At 59.7% G+C, this 19,413-nt stretch overlaps 2 protein-coding genes across 2 annotated transcripts in view; both read right to left on the bottom strand.

Annotated features, from left to right (window-relative positions):
* Positions 1 to 19,413, bottom strand: part of AIF1L (allograft inflammatory factor 1 like) — a 142,389-nt gene that overhangs the window by 12,350 nt on the left and 110,626 nt on the right. The gene's annotated exons all lie outside the window — the stretch shown is intronic.
* Positions 398 to 19,263, bottom strand: LAMC3 (laminin subunit gamma 3). The gene is made up of 28 exons (XM_053996672.1): positions 18,883 to 19,263; positions 14,858 to 15,162; positions 14,544 to 14,674; positions 13,496 to 13,662; positions 12,919 to 13,107; positions 12,637 to 12,754; positions 12,458 to 12,556; positions 12,111 to 12,247; positions 10,586 to 10,702; positions 10,080 to 10,275; positions 9,767 to 9,879; positions 9,299 to 9,517; positions 7,687 to 7,875; positions 7,368 to 7,613; positions 6,898 to 7,051; positions 6,647 to 6,789; positions 6,387 to 6,565; positions 6,158 to 6,296; positions 5,539 to 5,744; positions 5,181 to 5,257; positions 4,940 to 5,065; positions 4,512 to 4,656; positions 4,235 to 4,393; positions 3,895 to 3,997; positions 3,594 to 3,793; positions 3,317 to 3,463; positions 3,020 to 3,119; positions 398 to 2,379 (listed from the first exon to the last, which is right to left on the bottom strand). Exons 1-28 carry the CDS (start codon positions 19,253 to 19,255, stop codon positions 2,135 to 2,137), a joined length of 4,722 nt encoding a protein of 1,573 aa, XP_053852647.1. The 5' UTR covers positions 19,256 to 19,263; the 3' UTR covers positions 398 to 2,134.

Genomic DNA, 19,413 nt, shown 5'->3' on the forward strand with positions numbered 1-19,413 from the left:
CCGGGACACCGGGGATCGCTCCGGAGCTGCCCTGGGAGCGGCATCGCCCCGCCGGTACCGGCGGCAGAGGGACAAGGGCGGGATGGTACAGCCGCTTCCAGGCGCTGGATAAACCCTGGAGCGCGAGCAGCGGGAAAAGGGACGGGCGGAGGGACAGTCGCAGCCGAGGTGATGTCCCGGCCATGCGTGTCCCGGCCAGGGTCACATGCCCCCGCGGTGTCAGCCTGACACTTTATGTTAAAATCATGTACGAACGTGGGGTTTAGTGGGAATTTTCAGACATATTCCCCTCACCACCCCAAATGCAGCCGCATTTCAACCCCTGCTCTTTAAAAGCAGCAAACTCGGGTACAGTGTGTTCTCCTGCTGCCACACACCCTGTATGGACAGCTGTGTGTTATATTAAGAATTTTTAATGGATACAGCTCTAGGCAGGTGGCACCACAGAGTTCCAGGAAGAGCGGGAGGCAGCGTGAACCATATCTTCAGCAGCAGGCACACAGCAGAGGCTTGACATTTCTGTAAGAGCAGCAAATTTGTGTGTTCACTGGAGATGTATAATTGTCCTCCCAGAGAGACAGTAAGTGGCCACGGCTCCCTGCCTCTGGCCAAGCCGGATCACGCTGTGCTCTCACTGTTCCATGGTTTTGCTTTCCCAGAGCTGTCCTTGGGCAGCAGCAGGGGAGCCCCTGCCATCACACCCCCACAGCACTGCAGCTCTGGCACCCCACCCCTTGGGCAGCTTTTGTGCAGAATTAGAAGGGTGATGCTTTATTCTTAGTAGGAGAATCCTGTGTTCCTTCCAGGCCACTGGACCCACCAGAGATGTTGCTGGGGGAATTCAACATTGATGGCAGCAATTTTACATAAATTACACAAGACTTTAGCAAACCTGATTTGCAGCACTGTGAGCAGAAAAAACATAGGTAAAACCGGTTAAAAAATGAAGCAAGTTCCAGCCTGGGGACTCGTTTCTGGTCTCATGGGAATGACTTCAGCTACCTGGAGTCACGGCACAGCCAGCACAAGGTGGGCTGAGCCAGGACCTGGCTTGTCCTGCAGCCCAGCCCACATGGGAGCACAGGGGAACATAAATGCCTTTCCTTTAAAGGCAATACAGCCACTGACCTCTGCCACCCCGTGGGAGTGACACAGGCAGGAGCGGGTGTCCAGCTGTTCCCCATCCAGCCCACACTGGCTGCACAGCCTGCTGCCATCAGCCAGCTCCTCTCCAGTGGGGCACAGGTGCTCATGTGGGGCTGTGGGTGCTGCTGCTCTGACACCAACCTTGACTACATCTCTGCCACCCAGCCCCTGGGACTGGCTGGTTTATAGCCATGCCTGGTGACATTCCGTGAGCCAAGCAGAGCTGGCCGTGGCTTTGTCTTACCCTGGAGCAAGGGAACAGCAAGACCTGAGCTCCTCTCATACTGAAGCAGGCTGAGGATGTCCCACCTGCCTTTCAGGAGCTGGGTGAGGATCAATCTTTGTTTTGTTTCTGCTCATTAATTTAGCCCTCCCTGCTGTGAACTCCTTTCCTTTGGGAAGCAGGCAAGCTGTGTGCCCTCCGGCAAGCAGCTCTCTGCCTGGCTTCACCAGGATTCCTCTCTGCACCTCTGTGACCACAGCCCATGAGCATGACACTGCAGGGTGCTGTGCAGCAGGACCAGCTTCCAGCACGTGTGAGAGCCTCTCTCTTCTCCTGGGGCAGGAGGGACTGCCGGGCAGTACAGCTTGGGTACATTGCATACTTGGTAAGCTGTGCTTGCCCAGTGCGCCGTGCTGCAATGGGAAAGGAGGGATGGAGGAGATCTGTGAGAATTCTTTGTTCACTCTGCAGTGAGAGACCAGCCTGGAATGGCTCCATATCCTGCACAGAAACATCGGTGGCCCTGGTAGGTGGGTATCCCCCCCCACCATCCCAAGGACAGAGGTGGTGGCTGGAGTCATGCTGCAGTGCTGGAGACGTGGAGCCTGAACGGGTGTGGAAAAGGACCTGGGGTGTGATACTGTACAGAGGGCAGTGTGAGGAGCGGAGGGAGGGATTGATGCTGGTGAATGCAGAGTGTCCTTCCCTCTGCCATTCCCTGTGCAGGGTGGGCACAGAGGGCATGTGGCAGCAGCCAGCGACCTGTCACTTCGAGCAGCTCTCAGGGAGGCTCCGCAAAATGTCCTCCAAGTTCTGCTTGTCAGCCCGGATCTCAGCCAAGTCGCTCTCAAATGCTCGGATCTTCTCCTGCTGCTGTGCTGCCTCCTGCTGCAGCCGGCTGAGCTGGCTGGCCAGGGGACCCGGCGTGGCCAGGCGCAGCCACAGCTGCTCCAGCTGCAGCCTCCCCGCGCTCAGCACTGCGTCCACCTCCATGTCCTGCTCCAGGTTACCTGGGCAAGGGGGGAGAGGACATGGATGAGAGCAGAGAGGTGGACAGGAGATGTTCTGGATGTACTCCATGGCACCAGGCAAACTCTAGGGAGTGGGTGCAGCAGGGCATGGAGGCTTTGCAGCTTCTCACTGATCACAGATAAGAAAATAGAACTCTGGTTCCAGGCAGAGCCTGGGCACTTCTCACTCTTACAAATGGGTCATGGTTTCCACCCTTTTGCAAAATTTCTTGGATGCAAGAGTCCTGGAATGTTCAGAAATAAACCCATGTGATAAAAACATGAGGAGCTGGAGCAAGACCAACCAGCAACAAGGAGCAAACCCAGCCTAGCACAGCCCCCAGTTCCAAAGGGACTTTTGCCAGCCTTGCTCCCCATGAGAATCCCAAGGGAGATCAGTGTACCCAGAGCAGACATGAGCACACACATTCAGCAAGCCCCAATTCATTCTTCATGAGGTTTTCCTCCAGACATGAGCCTTAAAAAAGCCTTGCTGAGACCATGGATGATCTGAGCCAAAGAGCACCCAGCTCAGCCTGGATGGCCACCAAGCAGGAGTACCAGTGAGCAGGAGAGCCCTGGCCCCCAAGAGCCCAGCCCCTTCCCTGGAACCTGCACCCCATTTCCCACCAGGTCTCACCTAGGCTGTTCAGCAGGTTGTTCAGGGTCTCGATGTCTGACATGAGTGAGCCCCGGGCTTCCTGGAGACTTTTTGCCATCTCACTCACCTCTGACCCCACCTTCCAACAGAGACAGACACCCAGATCAGGGACACCACTGACTCTTGGCTGGATGGTAGGGAAGATCCCAGGAACATCCCCAAGGTGTTGTCCCTACAGTGGAGCTCCCAATCCGGTTGTTCCCTATGCTTTGGGCTGTAGGCAAAGCTGCTTCCATGCTCTAGAGGACACAACCAGCCCAAGGGAACCCAGCTGACCTGTTGTGCTTCCTCCAGGTCTCCCCTGAGCTTCTCAGCCATGTGCTCCTGCCGGGAGAGCTCCCACTGGGTCTCATTGACACGTGTGGCGAGCTGGCTGGCATGTTTGAGGGCCTGTTTGCTCTCCTGCAGCACAGCCCGTGCCCTCTGCAAAGGGACAGAGATGGGAACAGTCACCTGGGGACACGCAGCCCTGCCTGCAGCAGCCTGGGCTCTGGAGGTGATGGCTCCAGCCTGGCCATGCCCAGCAGCTCCACCCCAATCCCTCAGCTCTGACCTTGGCGCTCTCCTCAGAGACTTGCTCAGCCTCCCCAGCTGTCCTCTGGGCTGCGGTGGAGATGGACAGGGAGTTTCCCAGTGTCTTCTCTGCCTGTTTAATCTTCCTCTGAGCATCTGCCATCACTCGGTCCCTCACAGTGGCCATCCTCCTCCTCAGGGCAGCCTGACTCTTCTGATGCCCCAGCACCTTCTTCATGCCTATAGGAGCAACCTGGCCATCACCAAACTGTCCACTTCTCTCCTTGTCACCTGGTGAGAGCCAGGTTGTGGCTGGAGATGCTCTGACTGGTGCCTTTTACCTTCCAAGCTGGCCAGGAGGGACTCGGCATCGGAGAGCACAGCTTTTCCTCGGGAGACAGCCATGGTGGCCATGTCATGGGCAGAGCCAGCCTGGTCCCGCAGCTGGAGAGGAGAAGAGAGGAGGAATGAGGCTGGGGAGTGGGTGAAGAGCTGCACCCAACTGGGAAATGTGGGGTTCAGCCTGCTCCTGTTTGGCAGGCAAGCTCCTAGGGACATCTGGGAGCCCAAAGGAAGATGTCTCCCAAAACATCCTCTCCCAGCTCCCTGGCTGCAGGCATGGTCCCTCCAGTTGCTGGAGCAGCAGGGATGGGGCTCCCCATTCCTGTGAGCAGCAATTACCTGCTTGAAGCTCTGAGTCCTTTGCAGCTCCAGGTGCAATCCAGCTGCCAGAGTGCGGGATGCCTCCACAGCCTGCTGAGCCAACGGCTCCTGGGCTGCTGCTGCCTGCTCCAGCACTGCCAGCTCCTGTGCCAGGTCTCCAGCCTGCATTGGCAGCACCTGCTGCAGGATCAGGAGTGCCAAAGGCTCCATGAGATCATCTCCCAGCTCAGGAGGCAGCACTGGTAAAGCAGAAGGTAGGGATGCCAGCAGGAGCTGTAGCTTGGGTGCTGCTCACCTGCCCCAGAGCAGCCACCTGCAAAAGTCTCTCAGCCAGGTCAGCATGTGCCTGTTCCACAGCTGTCACAGCACTCCTGGCCTTCACTGCCACCTCTGCCATGCCAGCACCCAGCTCCTCCTGCGCCCGCTGGATTTCCTCATACCTACACGGACAGGATGCTCCTGTCAGCCGGGGCCCTCTGGTCCCTTGAAGGATGAAGAGGACAACTTGGCCCTGGGCATGGATGTAGCAGGAAATTCTGGGGGCTTTTCCTGAATGCCCCCAGCATGAAGCACCCTGTCCCTGCGCTTTACAGCACTGCTGTGCAATGAGTTTGAAGGTGCTCAGCACGTGCCTGTTGGGCAGCTGCCAAATCACCACGACCAAGTCCTATAACAGGGACCTGGCCAGAGGAAAGGGGCTGTGGTGCCCTGGCAGCCCCTCACCCAGCCTCCAGCTCGTCCCGTGCCGTGTTCCCTTCCAGCAGGTCCCGCAGGAGCTCGGAGCTGGCGTTGGAGGCACGCAGTGCTCTCCTGACCACAGCCTCCACCTGTGCCATGGAGTCCTTGTGGCTGCAGGGACAAGGACACCCAGACAGAGGGTATCAGGATTGGCCTCCTGGCAAAGAAGTGGGCCCCCTGCACCCCCAGCTGGGCTGACAGCTTCCTCTGCCTGTTCAAATCTTACCTCTTGGACAGAGCCCGAGCCTCCAGTGCCCAGTGGCTCCAGTTTGTGGGCTGCTGTGGGATTTCCTGGGGAATTTCCTTGGAATGCAAACAGCAGAGATGAAACCCTTGCAGGGAGCAGGCACCCCTGGACCCTGCCAGCCCAGCACCAGCAAGAACCTCCCAAAGGGCTAGAGCAAGGAAAGTATCTCCTCTTGACTCAGCTGCAAGGAGAGCTATACCCACACAGACCCCAGGCTTTCCTGCTCCCCCACTTTGCTGGTCACATCCCACCCCAACAGTCCTGGGAGGCACATCCCAGTGCCCCCCAGGATTGCCACCACCCCCCTCAGGAGCCCAGGACCACTGAGAGCCCCCACCGTGGTAGCCAGGGTGTCTGCAGCGTGCAGGATCTCCTGCTGTGCCGACTGCAGCACGGCCCCGATCTCCGAGAGCAGGGTGCAGGTCTTGGGGGGTCCATGGTCAGAGCATCTGGTGACCTGGCTGGCATTGGTGAGACGGCCTTGTGCAGTGCTCAGTGCCCCTGCCAGCTGCCCCACCTGTACCGAGAGGGTGGCCCAGGCACCTGTGGGCAGCACAAGTCTCTTGTTGCCCATTGGGGTTGTTTGGAGCTTTCTGCTTCCCTGTGGAGCTGCCCCATGCCCCAGCCCCTGCCTAACATCTACTAATGAAAGGGGAATACAGTTCCTCTGGATGCTCAGGAGAGACCCAGGAATTCAGCACCCAAAGGGTACCCATGTGTTGGTGCTCAGCCCCCAGTAATGCCCATCACTGCCTGCTCCAAGACCTCAGTGCTGTGAGCATCCCTGCAGTGCTCTGTCCTCCCAAAAAGGCATGTCCCCTCCACTGCCCTCCCCCCAGGTCACACCACACTGAGGCCAGCGCTCACCTGAGACCTCCTTGCACCCACCCAGCATGCCACAGCACCCTGAAGGAGCAGAGGGTGAAATAGGTGGAAGGAAGGAGAGTCTCCTGTACCTCTCAGGAGATGTGGGCTGGGCAGCCCATCTCCACGGGGTGCATCTCCCAGCATGGCAGACTGGCCCGGGCGGGCATCACAGCCTGGCTTCTGCAGCCATTCCTCCATCTCCTGCAGCCTGGCCTTCAGGCGGTCAGCCTGTGGGCAGGACACGGGGGGACATGGGGGGACAGTGAGGCACTGCAGGGGTGGGGTGCTGTGCCTGCCTCAGCAGTGCACAGGCTGTACCTGGTCCTTCACCAGCCCGTAGCAGGCAGGACACTGCTGGCAGCGGGAGCTCAGTGGGTCAAGGAAGAAGTTGGCCTGGCAGCGGTCACACTTGTAGCCCACGAAGCCAGGGTGGCAGAGGCAGGTGCTGTTCTCGTGGCACTGCGGGGTGATGGAGCCCAGTGGGGAGCAGTTGCAGGCTGCAGTGGTGGCAGAAAGGCATCACACTGTGGCTGCCAGCCCTGCTTTAGGGACAAAGATGCAGTGCCCTTTCCCATTACCTCGGCAGCCCCTGGCAGAGAAGCCAAAGAAGCCGTGCTGGCATTGATCACATTTCTTCCCTGTGACACCTGGTTGGCAGGAGCACTGCCCCGTCAGCACGTGGCACCTGCTCTCCCGTGACCCTGTTGGGTGGCACTCACAGCTGGCATGAGAAGTGGAGGGTCATGAGCAGGCAATCAATGCAGAGAGCAGAGCTGGGAACATGGAGCCACTGCTGCCCCCTGGCAGCCCCATGCCATGCCCCACATACCTCTTGCACCCCACGGTGGGCTCCAGGCCGTAGTAGCCAGGCTGGCACTGCCCACAGGCTCTGCCTGTCACGTGTGGGAGGCAGTGGCACTGGCCCGTGCCAGGATCGCAGCCCTCCAGCCTCGGGTCTGAGCCACTGGGGTTGCAATCACAAGCTAAGGGAGACAAAATAACCCTTAAATCCCAGCATGGGGCTGCTGGATTGGACTGCAGGAATGGTGCACTGGGGCTGAGCTCCTGACAACGTGGAGAGCCACGTTCCCCCATCAGCCAGGGCTCCAAAGAGTCCCTGCAGGCCAGAGTATCTCTGGGGAAGGATGGCAGTGGAGCAGGAGGGCAAAGGGGAACATAGAGGGGTAACCTGGACTATCCATCAGCCCCTAAACCTGCTGGGCATCCCCTTCCACCCTCTGCCTTCACTGCTGGGAGGATTTTGGCTGCAAGTGAGCTGTGCCCGGGGGCTGTACGTACGTGCACACTTCCCAGCAGGGCTGGGAGCCAGCGCATCTCCGTAGAAGCCCGGCCGACACCTCTCGCAGTGGTCGCCCATTGTGTTGTACAGGCAGCGCAGGCATCGGCCAGACACGGGGTCACAGTTCCCCACGGCATTGAGATCCACGTTCCCGTGGCACTGGCAGGGCTCACAGGGATGCACGGGACCTCTCTGCCCCAGGGGGTCCCCGAAAAACCCGTCATCACAGAGCTCACAGCGTTTTCCTGGGGAAGGTGGAAAGGTGGGGAGGATCCAGCCGTGCCCACAGCCCCTGTGCCCACCCAGTCCCAGGCTCACCTCTCTGCCCCGGGGGGCAGTGGGTGCAGACCACCTCCCCACTGCTGGGCACCTCGGTGCAGGGCGAGCGGCCGGGGCAGGGGCAGGGCTTGCAATCATCAGAGCGCCCTACGAAGGGGTTGCCGTAAAAGCCGGGGCTGCAGCGCTCGCAGGAGGGACCCTCTGTGTTGTGCAAGCATTGGCAGTGCCCTGCGGGGAGGAAAATGGAGCTGAGGGTCTGCGAAAACCCAACCCCGAATAGCAGCAGGGACTGCGGGAGGGATAGAGAGCCCAGCGCTGAGCGTAGCAAGAGGAATGTGCAGCTCCAAGCGAGGGGTTGCACATCTCCAACCAGTAGTCGGGACATTTTCCCTCCTTGCCCCGTCTTTGGTCGAGGGAGAAGGTTTTGGAGAGGACACGGCGGCCACAGCGACGCAGGGACGAGGCAGCGCTGGCACAGACAGCACCGTCAATGTGTGCGGAGGCTGCCGGCGCCTGCCGTAATCCACAACACATTTCTGAGTGTCGAGGCGCGTCCTTTCCAGCCCGGCTTGGAAAACACAAGCAGCCGGCCCGGCAACCACCGGGGAGCATCTCCCCCAGAGCGAGCCGAGCCGGTGAGTCAGCCTTCCGAAATCGGCTGTGAGGAGGAGAGGGAGGAAGAGGAGGAAGAGTGCTCAAGGAACCCCCCCACCTCCAGGCAGATGCTCTGCTTCACTGGAGAGAGAGGAGTCAGGGGGAGGATTTCCCCCCCATGTGTTGTGGGGTCGGGTCATACCAGGAAGGCTGCGCAGGAGGGGGTTATTCCATTTTCCCCACATCCAGGCAGAGTCAGACGATGGAAAATAAAGAAAAAGCGTGTGGCAGGAAGAAGCGGAAAAATAAACTAAAGGAAGTGCGCAGGCTGGCAGCGCCCAGGCCGGAACATCAAAAGCCTGGCCCCATCCCTGGGGATTGTGCGGTCGGCAGCGCCAGCCCCGGCTCTGCGGGGTGAGGGCGGGTTTGCAGAGCTGCCGCTGTGTTTTCGTGGGCAGGGCAGGGGCATTCGCCGAGCGCTCTGCCTCCTCCAGCCCTCTCCATCCCTGCCGTACATCATTATTACTCTGCACTGAGGAGAAGCAGCCACCGAGGGGCTGGGTTGGCAGCACAAGAGCTGGCTCCTCTGGTGTCTTTCCTCAAGCCCGGCACCTCTGTGTTTTCCTGCTTTTTTCTCTGCTCAGGTTAAGCCTCAGTTTTCAGGTTCCAGAGCTGCACCCAGTCCTGCTCCTCTCATCGGGCAGTGAAGCTGCCTGTGAGACTCAGCCTAGCAAAACCCTCTCTGCTGCCCTGGCCCCTGCTCCCCCACTCCTCTGAAGACCAGAACCCTCCCCTTCTCCTCCTTAGAGGTCATAAAGTATAATGAAAAATGCTCCTCTAATTATAAATTAACACCATTATTGCACTTCTTCATTAATAATCTCTATCTTTGCAGTTATTAACCTGGTCCCTAGAACCACCCAAGCAATTCAACTTGCAAATTTTGGGAACCACAACCTCACCAATGGTTCCAAGCTTCCCTCAGAACAAGCAAAGGCATGGATTTGCCACCCACGCATGGAGCAACAGGTGAGTGGCGGGGCCGGGGGGTGCACACCTGTGAGGGGGTGGCAGTCCCCGTGCTGGTTGCAGGTGCAGGGCACGCAGCTGACGAAGGGGCCACCAAATGGGATCTCCCTCTTGAATCCAGGTGCGCAGGACTGGCAGAACTGCCCGGTGTATCCCATGGGACACGTGCACTCCTCCACCCAGCCCGCCCGTGTGCCTGGCCCGGGGCGAGCAGATGTGAGCTGGACCTCGCTCAGGGACAACCTGCCTGTGAGAGGGGAGAGCGGTGTGGGAATGGGACGGTGCATCCCCTGCTCGGCTCTGAAATGCTCCAGACAGGCACAGGAGACCCCAAAATACCTCCTTGAGAGCCCAGGGGTGTTCACAGGGAGGAGGCAGCCCCTGCCCCAAAACACCCCCTACAATCCCTCTCGTCCTCGACAGCCTGGTGCTGCTTTGATATCTCCAGTCCCACCCCAGCGTGGTCCCCGTGGGGATGTTCTGTGGAGCCACCCACCTCTCACGGGGCCGCGGCTCACGCGGAGGCGGAGGGAGGTCAGGTTGGAGAGCAGGCGCTGGAAGCTGAAGGCTGACAGCAAAGGCTCCACACCCTCCTCTGCCTCGTGCAGCCTGTTGGAGAGGGAGTGGGGGAGGCAGGACAGGGCCAGCATGAGCTCGGTGCTGCAGGACAGCTCGGCTCCTGGCTGGGACCCGGGCACAGCACAGTTACATCCCCAAGGTGGGGCAGAGAGCAGTAAAGCGCAGCCCAGACAAATCAGGCACTGAGCCCTAAACCTCACTGAGGCTCCCCAAAACTCCATGATGGGTACCTGAAGGTGACGGCCTGCTTTCCATGCTGGAGCTGGCTCTTGCTGCTGGACATGGTGATCTTCATCCCCTCGCCCTCCAGCAGCAGCTGGACCTGGAGCAGGGGCACCCCAGTTTCTGTTCTTGTCCCATTCTCCATTCCCAGCAGCAGGGACAGGAGCTGCCCATAACTGAGGCGCTGGTTCTGCAGAAACTTCTCTGTGAGGGGAGAGAGGAGCAAAGTCTGTAGGACATGAAGGCACCAGCCCTGCCAGGACTGTCAGTGCAGTCCTATTCCCACCACCATCATCAGGAGCCACAGTCACCCTCCTAGAGTGATGCCAGCTCCAGCCTGCCCTCCTGGAGTCCTGGTCCACTGTTCCAATACTCCCCAATGTTGTCTGCTACAAAAACATGCTCAGCTCTGGAATGGAGCCCAGTGCCTCCTGCACCAGCATAACAGTGGGACGAGAGCACCAGAGGGTCCTCACGGCAGAGCAGCCCCCCAGGGACCCAGCACACACAGTACCTGGTGCAAGAAAATCCACAGACTCCTCTCCATCCCACTCGGCGATGATCTCCCGGCCAGCCCAGCGCAGAGGCAGGTCTGTGGTGCCTGGAGCTGTGGCAGCCCAGCCCTCCAGCCCTGTGTGACAGGACACAGTGACAGGGCACAGGTAAGGGAGCCGTGAGTCCCTGCCAGCACAGCACCAGCAGGGTGCTGCTTTCAGGGGCTCTGTCCCTCCTCCCAACACTCTCTCAAGTCTTGGAAGGAGCCCGCATTTTGTAACACCCTGCTCCACTTGGGCTGTGTGTTCTCATGCACCAGAGGGTGGCCTTAACCATCCCCCACCTATTTATTTTCTTAGATTTGGAGGAAATTATTATCTTTAAACTTTTGCCCCCTGCCTGTGCTGCCACTCTAACATTACTGTGGGCTGGTGAGCACAGAAAGCCTGAGAAGAAATGATGGAGAAGCCCAGAAGAGATGGGTCATAGTTGCATTAAGTTGGTTTCCTTAAGAAACCAGTTAAACTCCCCCTCACTCCGCAGAGTTGGTTATTTCTTCCAGCCCTGCAGGACAAACACTTGGAAATCTCTCAAGTGGGCTGTGCTCTGTTATCAAATCATCCCTGGTTTATACTTTCGCCCAGTTTAAGAAAATTCCATCTGATCCCCCTCCACTGTGGACTGGGGAATGTTCTGGGGAGCAGGGAGTTAGGAGGGTGCCGTGGCTGCATCTCAGCTCAGAAACTGCCAAACCAGTCCCCAAAGGAGCAGCCCCAAATTGGGTGTGTGAAGGGTGGAAAAAAAGACTCGGTTTAAAGCCTGGCTCAGTTTCAAGGCCATGGAAGACATTCCAGCAGCACAGCAATTGGCAGCGCGGTTTAAAGGCAATTAAGATCCACCCGTGCCTGGCGCATTCGTATCCATCTGGGAACAGGCGAGGCAGAGCGGGGTGCCTGCCGTGGGTGCCCGTCCCTGCGGTGTCCCCGCAGCGGGGCTGCACACGCCGGCATGCGCGGCAGATGGCAGGGTTTCCCCGAGCATCCCGCACGCATCCAGCCCTGCCAGCAGCCGGGCAAAAGCACCACATCCCGCCCGTCCGACCGCGCTGTCACATCCCAGCCGAACATGGGGAGAGAAGGGAATAATTGGGAAAGTTCCCAGCAGGCTCCATCCTATTATTTTTTGATCTTTCTGAGTTGATCTTTAGTGCTCCTGCAGTCCCTGGTGTGGTGGAATGCCCATGCCTGGCCCCACGGCGCTCCCTGAGCCATGCACAGCCCCAGGAGCTGGTTGGCATGGAGGGGTGCCACAGGAGTCACGGACACCCTGTCCCCGTGGAGCTGGGGGCAGAAGCTGAGGTTTAACAGTGAAACAGGGGCAAGCCAGAGAAAACCCTCTCCACACATCACCACCAGTTAGCTCCAAAGGGAGGTGCTCAGCCCCGAAGAGGGACATTCATCCACATCCTTCCCAAACATTTTTGGCTGAAACTGGCAGAGCGGTGCCCTCCGTTTCACCTGGGGCTGGGGGGAGGGGGTCGTTACCTTGGCTGAAGTCGGAGCGGATGCAGGTCTCCTCGTAGCCATCTGCCGCCCTGCAGGCGCTGGAGTGGCCGTAACAGAAGCAGCTGGTGCAGCCGGTGGGGTTGTGGGGCTGCAGGTTAAACCAGCCCGGCTGGCACCTGGACACGGGGAGGAGACAGGAGTATGTGGCACAGGGCAGGCAGAGCCACAGGGAACCACGGCAGTGTCTCCGTGTGGGACACTGGTGACAGCTCCTTGTGAGCCCAGTCTCAGTGGTCCAGAGGAATGCAGCCCCACAGCCCTGCCACCAAGTCCAAGACTGGAAAGGGACAGTGTTCCTGTCCCCATGCCAGGGCGACGGTGCTCACCTGTTGCACAAGTGCCCCTCCACCCTCTCCTTGCAGGTGCAGTGTCCTGTGTTGGGGTCGCAGGTGCCCACGCTGCCCGCGGGGTCACAGGTGCAGGGTCTGGATGGGGTGAGATAAAAGCAGGAGGTGAGTCCCGGTTCCATCTCTCTGCTCCTGCCCGGGGCCAGGTTCCTTCTCACCTGCAGCCACCTTCGCTGAGGCTGTGGTAGCCGTCCTTGCAGCGCTCACACTTCCAGCCCGTCACGTTGGCTTTGCAGACGCAGGTCCCCGAGTTGTCGCACTGGGGCTGCAGGGAGCCTGCGGGGACAACCTGGGGCTCAGCCCCAGCCGGGGAGAGACACAGGACGGGGAAGATGGGAAAACCCCGAGCAAAAGAGAATCCACCAAAACCATCCCTCCCAGCAAACTCCGGCTGGGGCAGCAGTAGTTTTGCAGCCGCAGCCTGGCACAGCCCCGCGCACCTGCGGGGTGGCAGTGGCAGGGCTGGCAGGCTCCCTGCGGCTCCCAGCGGTAGTAGTTCTGCCTGCAGCTCTCGCAGTGGGGCCCGGCCGTGTTGTCGCGGCAGTTGCGGCAGTGTCCCCCGTGCCCGCTGCGCCGGAACAGCTCCCGGTCGTAGAAGCACTCCTCAGAGCGGCCGCTGCAGTTGCAAGCTGGGGGAGAGGCGGGAGGATGGGTGGGCACCTGGCGGGCACTGGAGGTTACGGCAACCTCCTGTGGGGTCGGATGAGCCAGAGGGACCCCTTGGCTCAGCAGCGAGAGCTTTCTGTGGTGCCTCTGCCCTTGGAAGCAGAGGTGGGTGCAGTACAATGCACGGAGAGCATGGCTGCACTCGTGGGGTAAAGGGAATGGGAATACCCTGGGGTAAAGGGAATGGGGTGCTGCTGTGAAGGGGGGGCACGGAATACAAATCCTCCCTCCCCCGCAAAATGGAGCAGGTGCAGGAAGGGCAGGAGGTGCCAGATGAGCTGATGCCGCACCAGCGCAGCCCATCAGGGCCAGCCACCGCTGTGGCCACGGAGCCACCCGGGGGATACTCACGGAGGCACTCATTGGCAGCCTCGGCCGTGCCACGCGCCCAGGGCCGGTCCTGGTAGAAGGGCTGGCAGCGCTCGCAGTCGGTGCCGGCCGTGTGGTGCTGGCACACACACACCAGCTGCCCGGCCTCGTCCGGCGCGCACTCGCTGGCATGGCCGTTGCATTTGCACCTGCGGCGAGACCCCGGAGTGGGAGAGCTGCTCTGAGCACCGGTGTGGGCAGCAGCAGGAGCGGGACGGTGCCCAGGCTGTGCAGTGTGTGACCCTGCTACTGGGCTGGCTGTGGGGTGAGAGCAGCTCAGGCCGTGCTGGCCTTGAGACCGCCTGTCGTGCTCCCGAGGCTCTCCCAGCCTGGCCAGTCAGGAGGTCACACGCCGAGGGTGGCCTGTGCTAACCAGCTCCTGCTGCTGTCCCCGGAGGTGGGACAGGAGCTACAGGTCTGCCGGCCAGCTGGGAGCTGTCCCAGCCCTGCTGCCTGGGACACACAGCTCTCTCAAGGATGGGGAAATCTTCCACTTCCCCCATCTGGGGAAGGGCATGTGCAGCACAGTCCACGGGCAGCACCAAGTGGGTGCCACCTGCATCCCTATCCCACATCTGCTGCCCTTTCCTGCTGGCAGCTGTTCCAGCTTCTCTGCCTGTGGCCATGCTGACTCCAAGCTCCTCCAGCGGCCTCTGCAGCTTCAGGTCATCTTTCCACTAGAACCCCATGGCTCCCCTTTTGCAGTGCCCAGGAACCAGCAGGGTCACAGGAGGAGCAACATGTGCCCCAGTGTCATTAAAAGCCATTGGACTGGGAGGGAACAAAGCAAATACAGCTGGTGGCACATGGAGTGGGCTAGTGGGAAAAAGACAATGTTTCTGCACAGCTGGGAGATCTCCAGGTTTAATCACCCATCTCTGCACTTCCAGCTCCAGTTTACACATGGAGAAAGCCACATCTGAGCAGTTTACCCCCAAATCATAATTAAGACAACACTGAGGTGGGGAGCAGCTGCCACAGTCCCACAGCCCCAAGAAGATCCCCATATTTCTTCCTGGCTGCTCCTCACCTGCCACCAACAGAGAAGTCAGATATGGCATAGTAGTATGACTGCAACACCTTGGGGTCCTTGAAGATGTCGTCCCCGAATGTGTTGAGCCGGTTCAAGGAGATGAGCAGGTCAGTGACTGTCACCCACTCCTGCAGGGGACATGGGGAAGCCACCTTGGTAGAGAGGTCTGGGCCACCAGCTCCCACCCCAACCGGGACACATCCTGCAGCGTTTCAAGCCGGGATGCAGCGCAGCTTTTACCCCACCTGGGTGCAATAATGCCCTTGATCCCAAGGCTCCAAGCACCACCCCCCCTCCCACCCTGATGGCACCTGCAGCGCGGGGCTTCCATCAAAATTGTAGGCGCTGGGCCGTCCCTCCAGGGTGGAGAAGGCCACGTTGCCCCCGCTCAGCGGGGAGATGTCGCTGAACTCATCGCTGCAGAAGGCCACCTGCTCGTCCTCGCCTGGCCGCAGGTACTGCCGCGGCCGCTTCCCGTAGGTCTTCTGGCAGGACGCGCTGTAGAACTGGAAGGGCACCCAGGGCCCCTCGGCGCGGCTGCGCTTGTAGATGGCGAAGCTCTCGGGGCGGCTGGTGTGGAACTTCAGCCGCACGTAGGTGATCTCGTAGGCTTTGCCTGGGGACAGACCCACCATGCTGCGACCCTCTGCCGGCCACCCGATGGGCACCACAGCCTGGATTACCCCAACAGCATCCTGTGGCACCCACCATAGCTAAAAATGGACAGATCCTCATCATCACCCAGCTGCCCTCAACCAGCTCCTCCTTGGTGCAGCCCAAACCCTGCCCAGGTCCAAGCTGCCTCTCACCCCAATGCAAGGCCCACCCCTTGTGTGGGTGCACTGGGAAGGTTGCAAGGGCAAAGAGCAGTTCCAAATCCAGGCTCTATCCAGCAGCTGTGGGGGAGAATTAGGCCCACAGCACTGAAAGCATCCCCAGGGCAGTGGTACTTTAGGGATGGAGAGTTGGAACGGGTCAAGGCCAATCCCTTCCCAGGGAGCTGCATGCCAGGACCTGGCATCGCTTCCATCTTTGCTGGGATGAAGACAAAGAGAGGCCACCAATCCTTGGGGCATCCGGCGAGCTCTGAAAGAGCTTGAAAGAATTAGCAGAAAGGAAAAGAGAAAACACCAAAGTGAACATCAGACCCATTTAATTGCCAGAGATGAAGGACCAGCTCAAAGCCCGAATTGCTCCATAACAGCACCACTCCTGACAGCACAAAACAATTAGCTGCAAGGTTTTGGCTTTATTTGAAAAGATAATGAGTTGGGAATGTTAGAGGGGTTATTCCAGGACTAGGAAAACAAGCCTTTAATTGGGCCCATATGAATACTGTCGCGTATGTGCTGCGACTTTGCTGCGGGGGAGCCGAGGCAGCCGGCTACCAGCGCTGGGAAAAGCAGCTGCATCCCATCAGGGATGCAGGAAGCGCCCGGCAGAGCGCCTGGAGAGGGGGACAGACCCACTCCCAGCCCACCCGGAGGTGACGAGGGCCAAGAAGGGGCTGCAGCTGGGCTGTCCCACCCTTGCCTTGTGCCTCTCCCCTCCCTCTGGGACCGCTCCAGGCTGGTGACACCGGGGGTGCCCCTGTCCTGCACCCCGTGCAGGGGGGACGCCTGGCAGGCGCCGGTTCCCAGACAGCGCGGTCCCAAGGGGGTTGTCTACCAAAACAGCGAGGTCGGGGCCGTCACCTCCCGGAGCAGTTTCCTCTGGGAGAGGAAGGGAAGGCAGGGCTGTGTCAATAAACTGCCCCTGCCCCAAGTGGCCCCACGCGAGGGGAGGGGACAGCCACGTTGGGGGAGCCCCAATTTGGTGCCTCCAGCTGGGGTGGAGAAGATTCACTTTTCTGAGGAATTTTCATGAGAGGAGAAATTTGGCTGATTAAAAAGCCTGTCTGAGAATTTTCATGTGCTTTTCCCAGACAGGCTTTTTAATCAGCCAATTTCTCCTAAGGAAAAAAAAAAAAGGTCCAGAAAATAAACCAGGTTGGTTGTCTCCTCTCTGCTGCTCAGGTGTGACATTTCCCAAAGCCAGATGTGCTGCTGGACAGTGATGCTGGGAAAGGTGCAGAGGCAGCACTAGGACCCCTGGGTGCTCTCCCAGCTGTGCTGTCACTTGAATAAAGTGTGCACCTGCCTCCCCCTGAGCCCAAACTGCAGCTTGTACTGCTCTGGGGCTCCAAGAAGAGAATTCTGGAGAGGAGGAAAGGAGCATGTGGGACAATCATGTCACCTACATGTGACATGACTGTCATCTCTAGTCCCACAGGAGAATCAGAGTCACAGACAGAGATAGTGCCTGATCTAGACACTCCAAAATGAGCCATTGGCATTCAGATTGCTTCCTGAGGAGCCCTGGTGTCTGTTGCCTTTGCAAGCCACAGATATTTTGAGTTCCTTCGTGACATCTGACAGGGCAAATACAAGAGCTGTGGACACTTGGGATGATCGACCAGCTGCAAGCCCACTGCACCATAACAGCATGGCTGGAACCTCACGGGGAGAAGAGATTTAAAGGAGCATAATCTAATTAACGCCAATCAACAACATGCAGGTAAACACGGGTCTTGTCCAAGTCATCCCATGTCTTATTTAATAAGCTCCCCAGGCAACCACGCTGGAGAACTTACAAGAGGTGTGACCGAGCAAGACAGACAGGCTAGGAGGGCACACTACATGGGATGAAAAACCCAATTATTTGGTAGAGCTCAGGAGCAAGGACTCAGCCCAGGGTGCATTCCAGGGGACTGCAGGGGCCAGTTGGGCTTTTTCTGCTTAACCCAAGTGAAAGCAGTAAGGCAGCAATAAAAAACATCTGTGGCTGGGACAAGAACAGGACCTGGCAACTGTGGGAAAGGTCAGACAGTGATGTGCCAAACACCAAGATGGTACTTTTTAACATGGCAAGATAAAGGAGCCATGTAGGAAGAAGGGTACAATGGCAGAGGATGCTCCAGCTCACGAAGGGCTATAGGGACAGGCTGGAAGATGAGATCAGTGCAATGCTTTAGTCCTGGCTGTGTTAACAGAGACAGTCACAGCAGGGCATTCACAGGGACTGGACTCCACTGGAAACCCGAGAGTGGGGTCCAAGAAGGACCACAGAGGAGCCAGGAAAGAGCTGGAAGAAGGACAGAGAATGGGAAGGAAGCCCCGGGGCAAGCAGAGCCCACACATGTCGCTGTGCCGAGCTGGGACTGGTGGCCACAAAGTGGCCCGGCGGCAGCTGGCTCAGCCACACAGGCTGCATTCGGGTGGTCTGTGCCCCGGGTCACCCACCAAAGGATGCGGGACAATCTGACAGCCTGCGTTAGGTGGGCAAGAGGCCGGCAAATCCCCTCTGCCAGGGCTGGCCGGAGCAGGGAGTGAGGATGGCAGACTCCTCCGGCAGCGCTCCTCGTGCCCGGCGGGGAGCCCGGCCCCGGCCCGGGGACAGGACCAGATGTCCGCCCGCTGGCAGGGGGCTGGGAAAGCAGCGACCTCCACCCAGCCGGGCAGCTCTCCCGTCACTGCCGGGGCAGGCACGGACCCGCCACCGTCACCGTCACCCCGACCACGCTGGGTCCCACCAGCGGGGCTCGGTGCCACACCGACACTCAGCTGTCCCCTCACCAGCTCCAGCCGCAGCCCCTCCACTACCCGCCTTCGGCATGCAGATGGCAGGAGACTGCAGAGAATGAAGATTTTACAGCGCTGGCCAACAGCCAGGAGAGTTTAGATGGCAGGAAAATGTTATAAAACCTTTTTAAAATGCCAGGCATGCCCCTTGGGTTTAAGTACCCACCAGGTGGGCGGCTCGCACGGTATTTAAAACACAGAGGGTCGATGCCAGCTGGGGAAACCTACTGGGGTTGCACGGTGTGTCTGGAGCTCGGCACCCTGAGACATACCAGGCACCCTGAGCAACGCAAGGGGATGAAACAGGAGGGGCTTGGCACCCATGGTAGTCACCCTCCCCGGGCAAGGCTCTCCCAGGGTAGGAACCATCTGCCTCCTGCTCCGCAGGCTTCCAAAATCAGTGAAAAAAAGCAGCCCGGGGTGAAGGGGGGAGCAGGCACTCCGGGCATGGCTGGCTGGGACGCAGCACAGACAGGCACAGCTCCTGGCACCCTGGGGCTCGGCTGATGGACAGGGCAGACCCTCCCCGAGTCCTTTCAGTGCTTTGCAGAGGGCAGCTCCCTCCATACACCCCCCAGAAAGCCCAGGGGAGGGTCCTGTCCTTAAACCAGCGCTGGCAGCAAGAGCTGCAGGGTGCAGGAGCATCCACCCTGATCTCGATGCCCCCGCAGCCGCTGCGCTCCACCGACACCGCCAGGGCTCCTGCTGGCACTTACCCAGGTGCAGGGTGATGTTGACGGAGTTGGGGTACTGGATGCCAAAGGCCATGGACTGGCTCTGCCACCAGGTGCTCTCCTCCTGGCTGTGGAAGTCGGTGAGGAAGGAGGCGTTGTGGTGGCGCCGGGGGTCGGTGGCGTCGCAGCGGTGGCACAGGGCGCTGGCGTGCTGGGCGCCCATGTGCAGGCAATAGTCCTCCGGGGGCGACCCGCACGTGTTGGTGGCCTGGACGGCCCGGCCGAAGGCGGCGTTCTCGAAGACGGGCATGCAGCGGCGGGGCTGGCCCCGAGGGTCCCAGCAGGGGGACGAGCCCCCCAGCCCTAGCCCCAGCCCCAGCAGGGCCAGCAGGCAGAGCCCGGGAGGCCGTGCCATGCCGCGGCTCTCCTGGCCGGACTCTGAGCCTCCTCCGGATGGCAGCAGGAGGGACGGAATGGGATGGGACGGGGTGGGATGGGATGGGACGTGTCCCCCTACCCGGCACCTCCTCTCGCTCCGAGGTCCATCTTGTGGAAGCTGCTGGGAATGTCGAA

The sequence above is a fragment of the Vidua macroura genome, chromosome 21 (assembly GCF_024509145.1).
Source record: "Vidua macroura isolate BioBank_ID:100142 chromosome 21, ASM2450914v1, whole genome shotgun sequence".
Classification (NCBI taxonomy): Eukaryota; Metazoa; Chordata; class Aves; order Passeriformes; family Viduidae; genus Vidua; species Vidua macroura.

What these genes read in the sequence shown, in the direction of transcription:
- LAMC3 (XM_053996672.1), bottom strand. Translation starts at nt 19,255, where the DNA reads ATGGCACGGCCTCCCGGGCTCTGCCTGCTGGCCCTGCTGGGGCTGGGG. An exon ending in GACTTCTCTGTTGGTGGCAG is followed by an intron (nt 13,663 to 14,543) that starts GTGAGGAGCAGC and finishes GTCTCGCCGCAG; the next exon opens with GTGCAAATGCAACGGCCATG. An exon ending in GAGCCGCGGCCCCGTGAGAG is followed by an intron (nt 9,518 to 9,766) that starts GTGGGTGGCTCC and finishes CCCCTCTCACAG; the next exon opens with GCAGGTTGTCCCTGAGCGAG.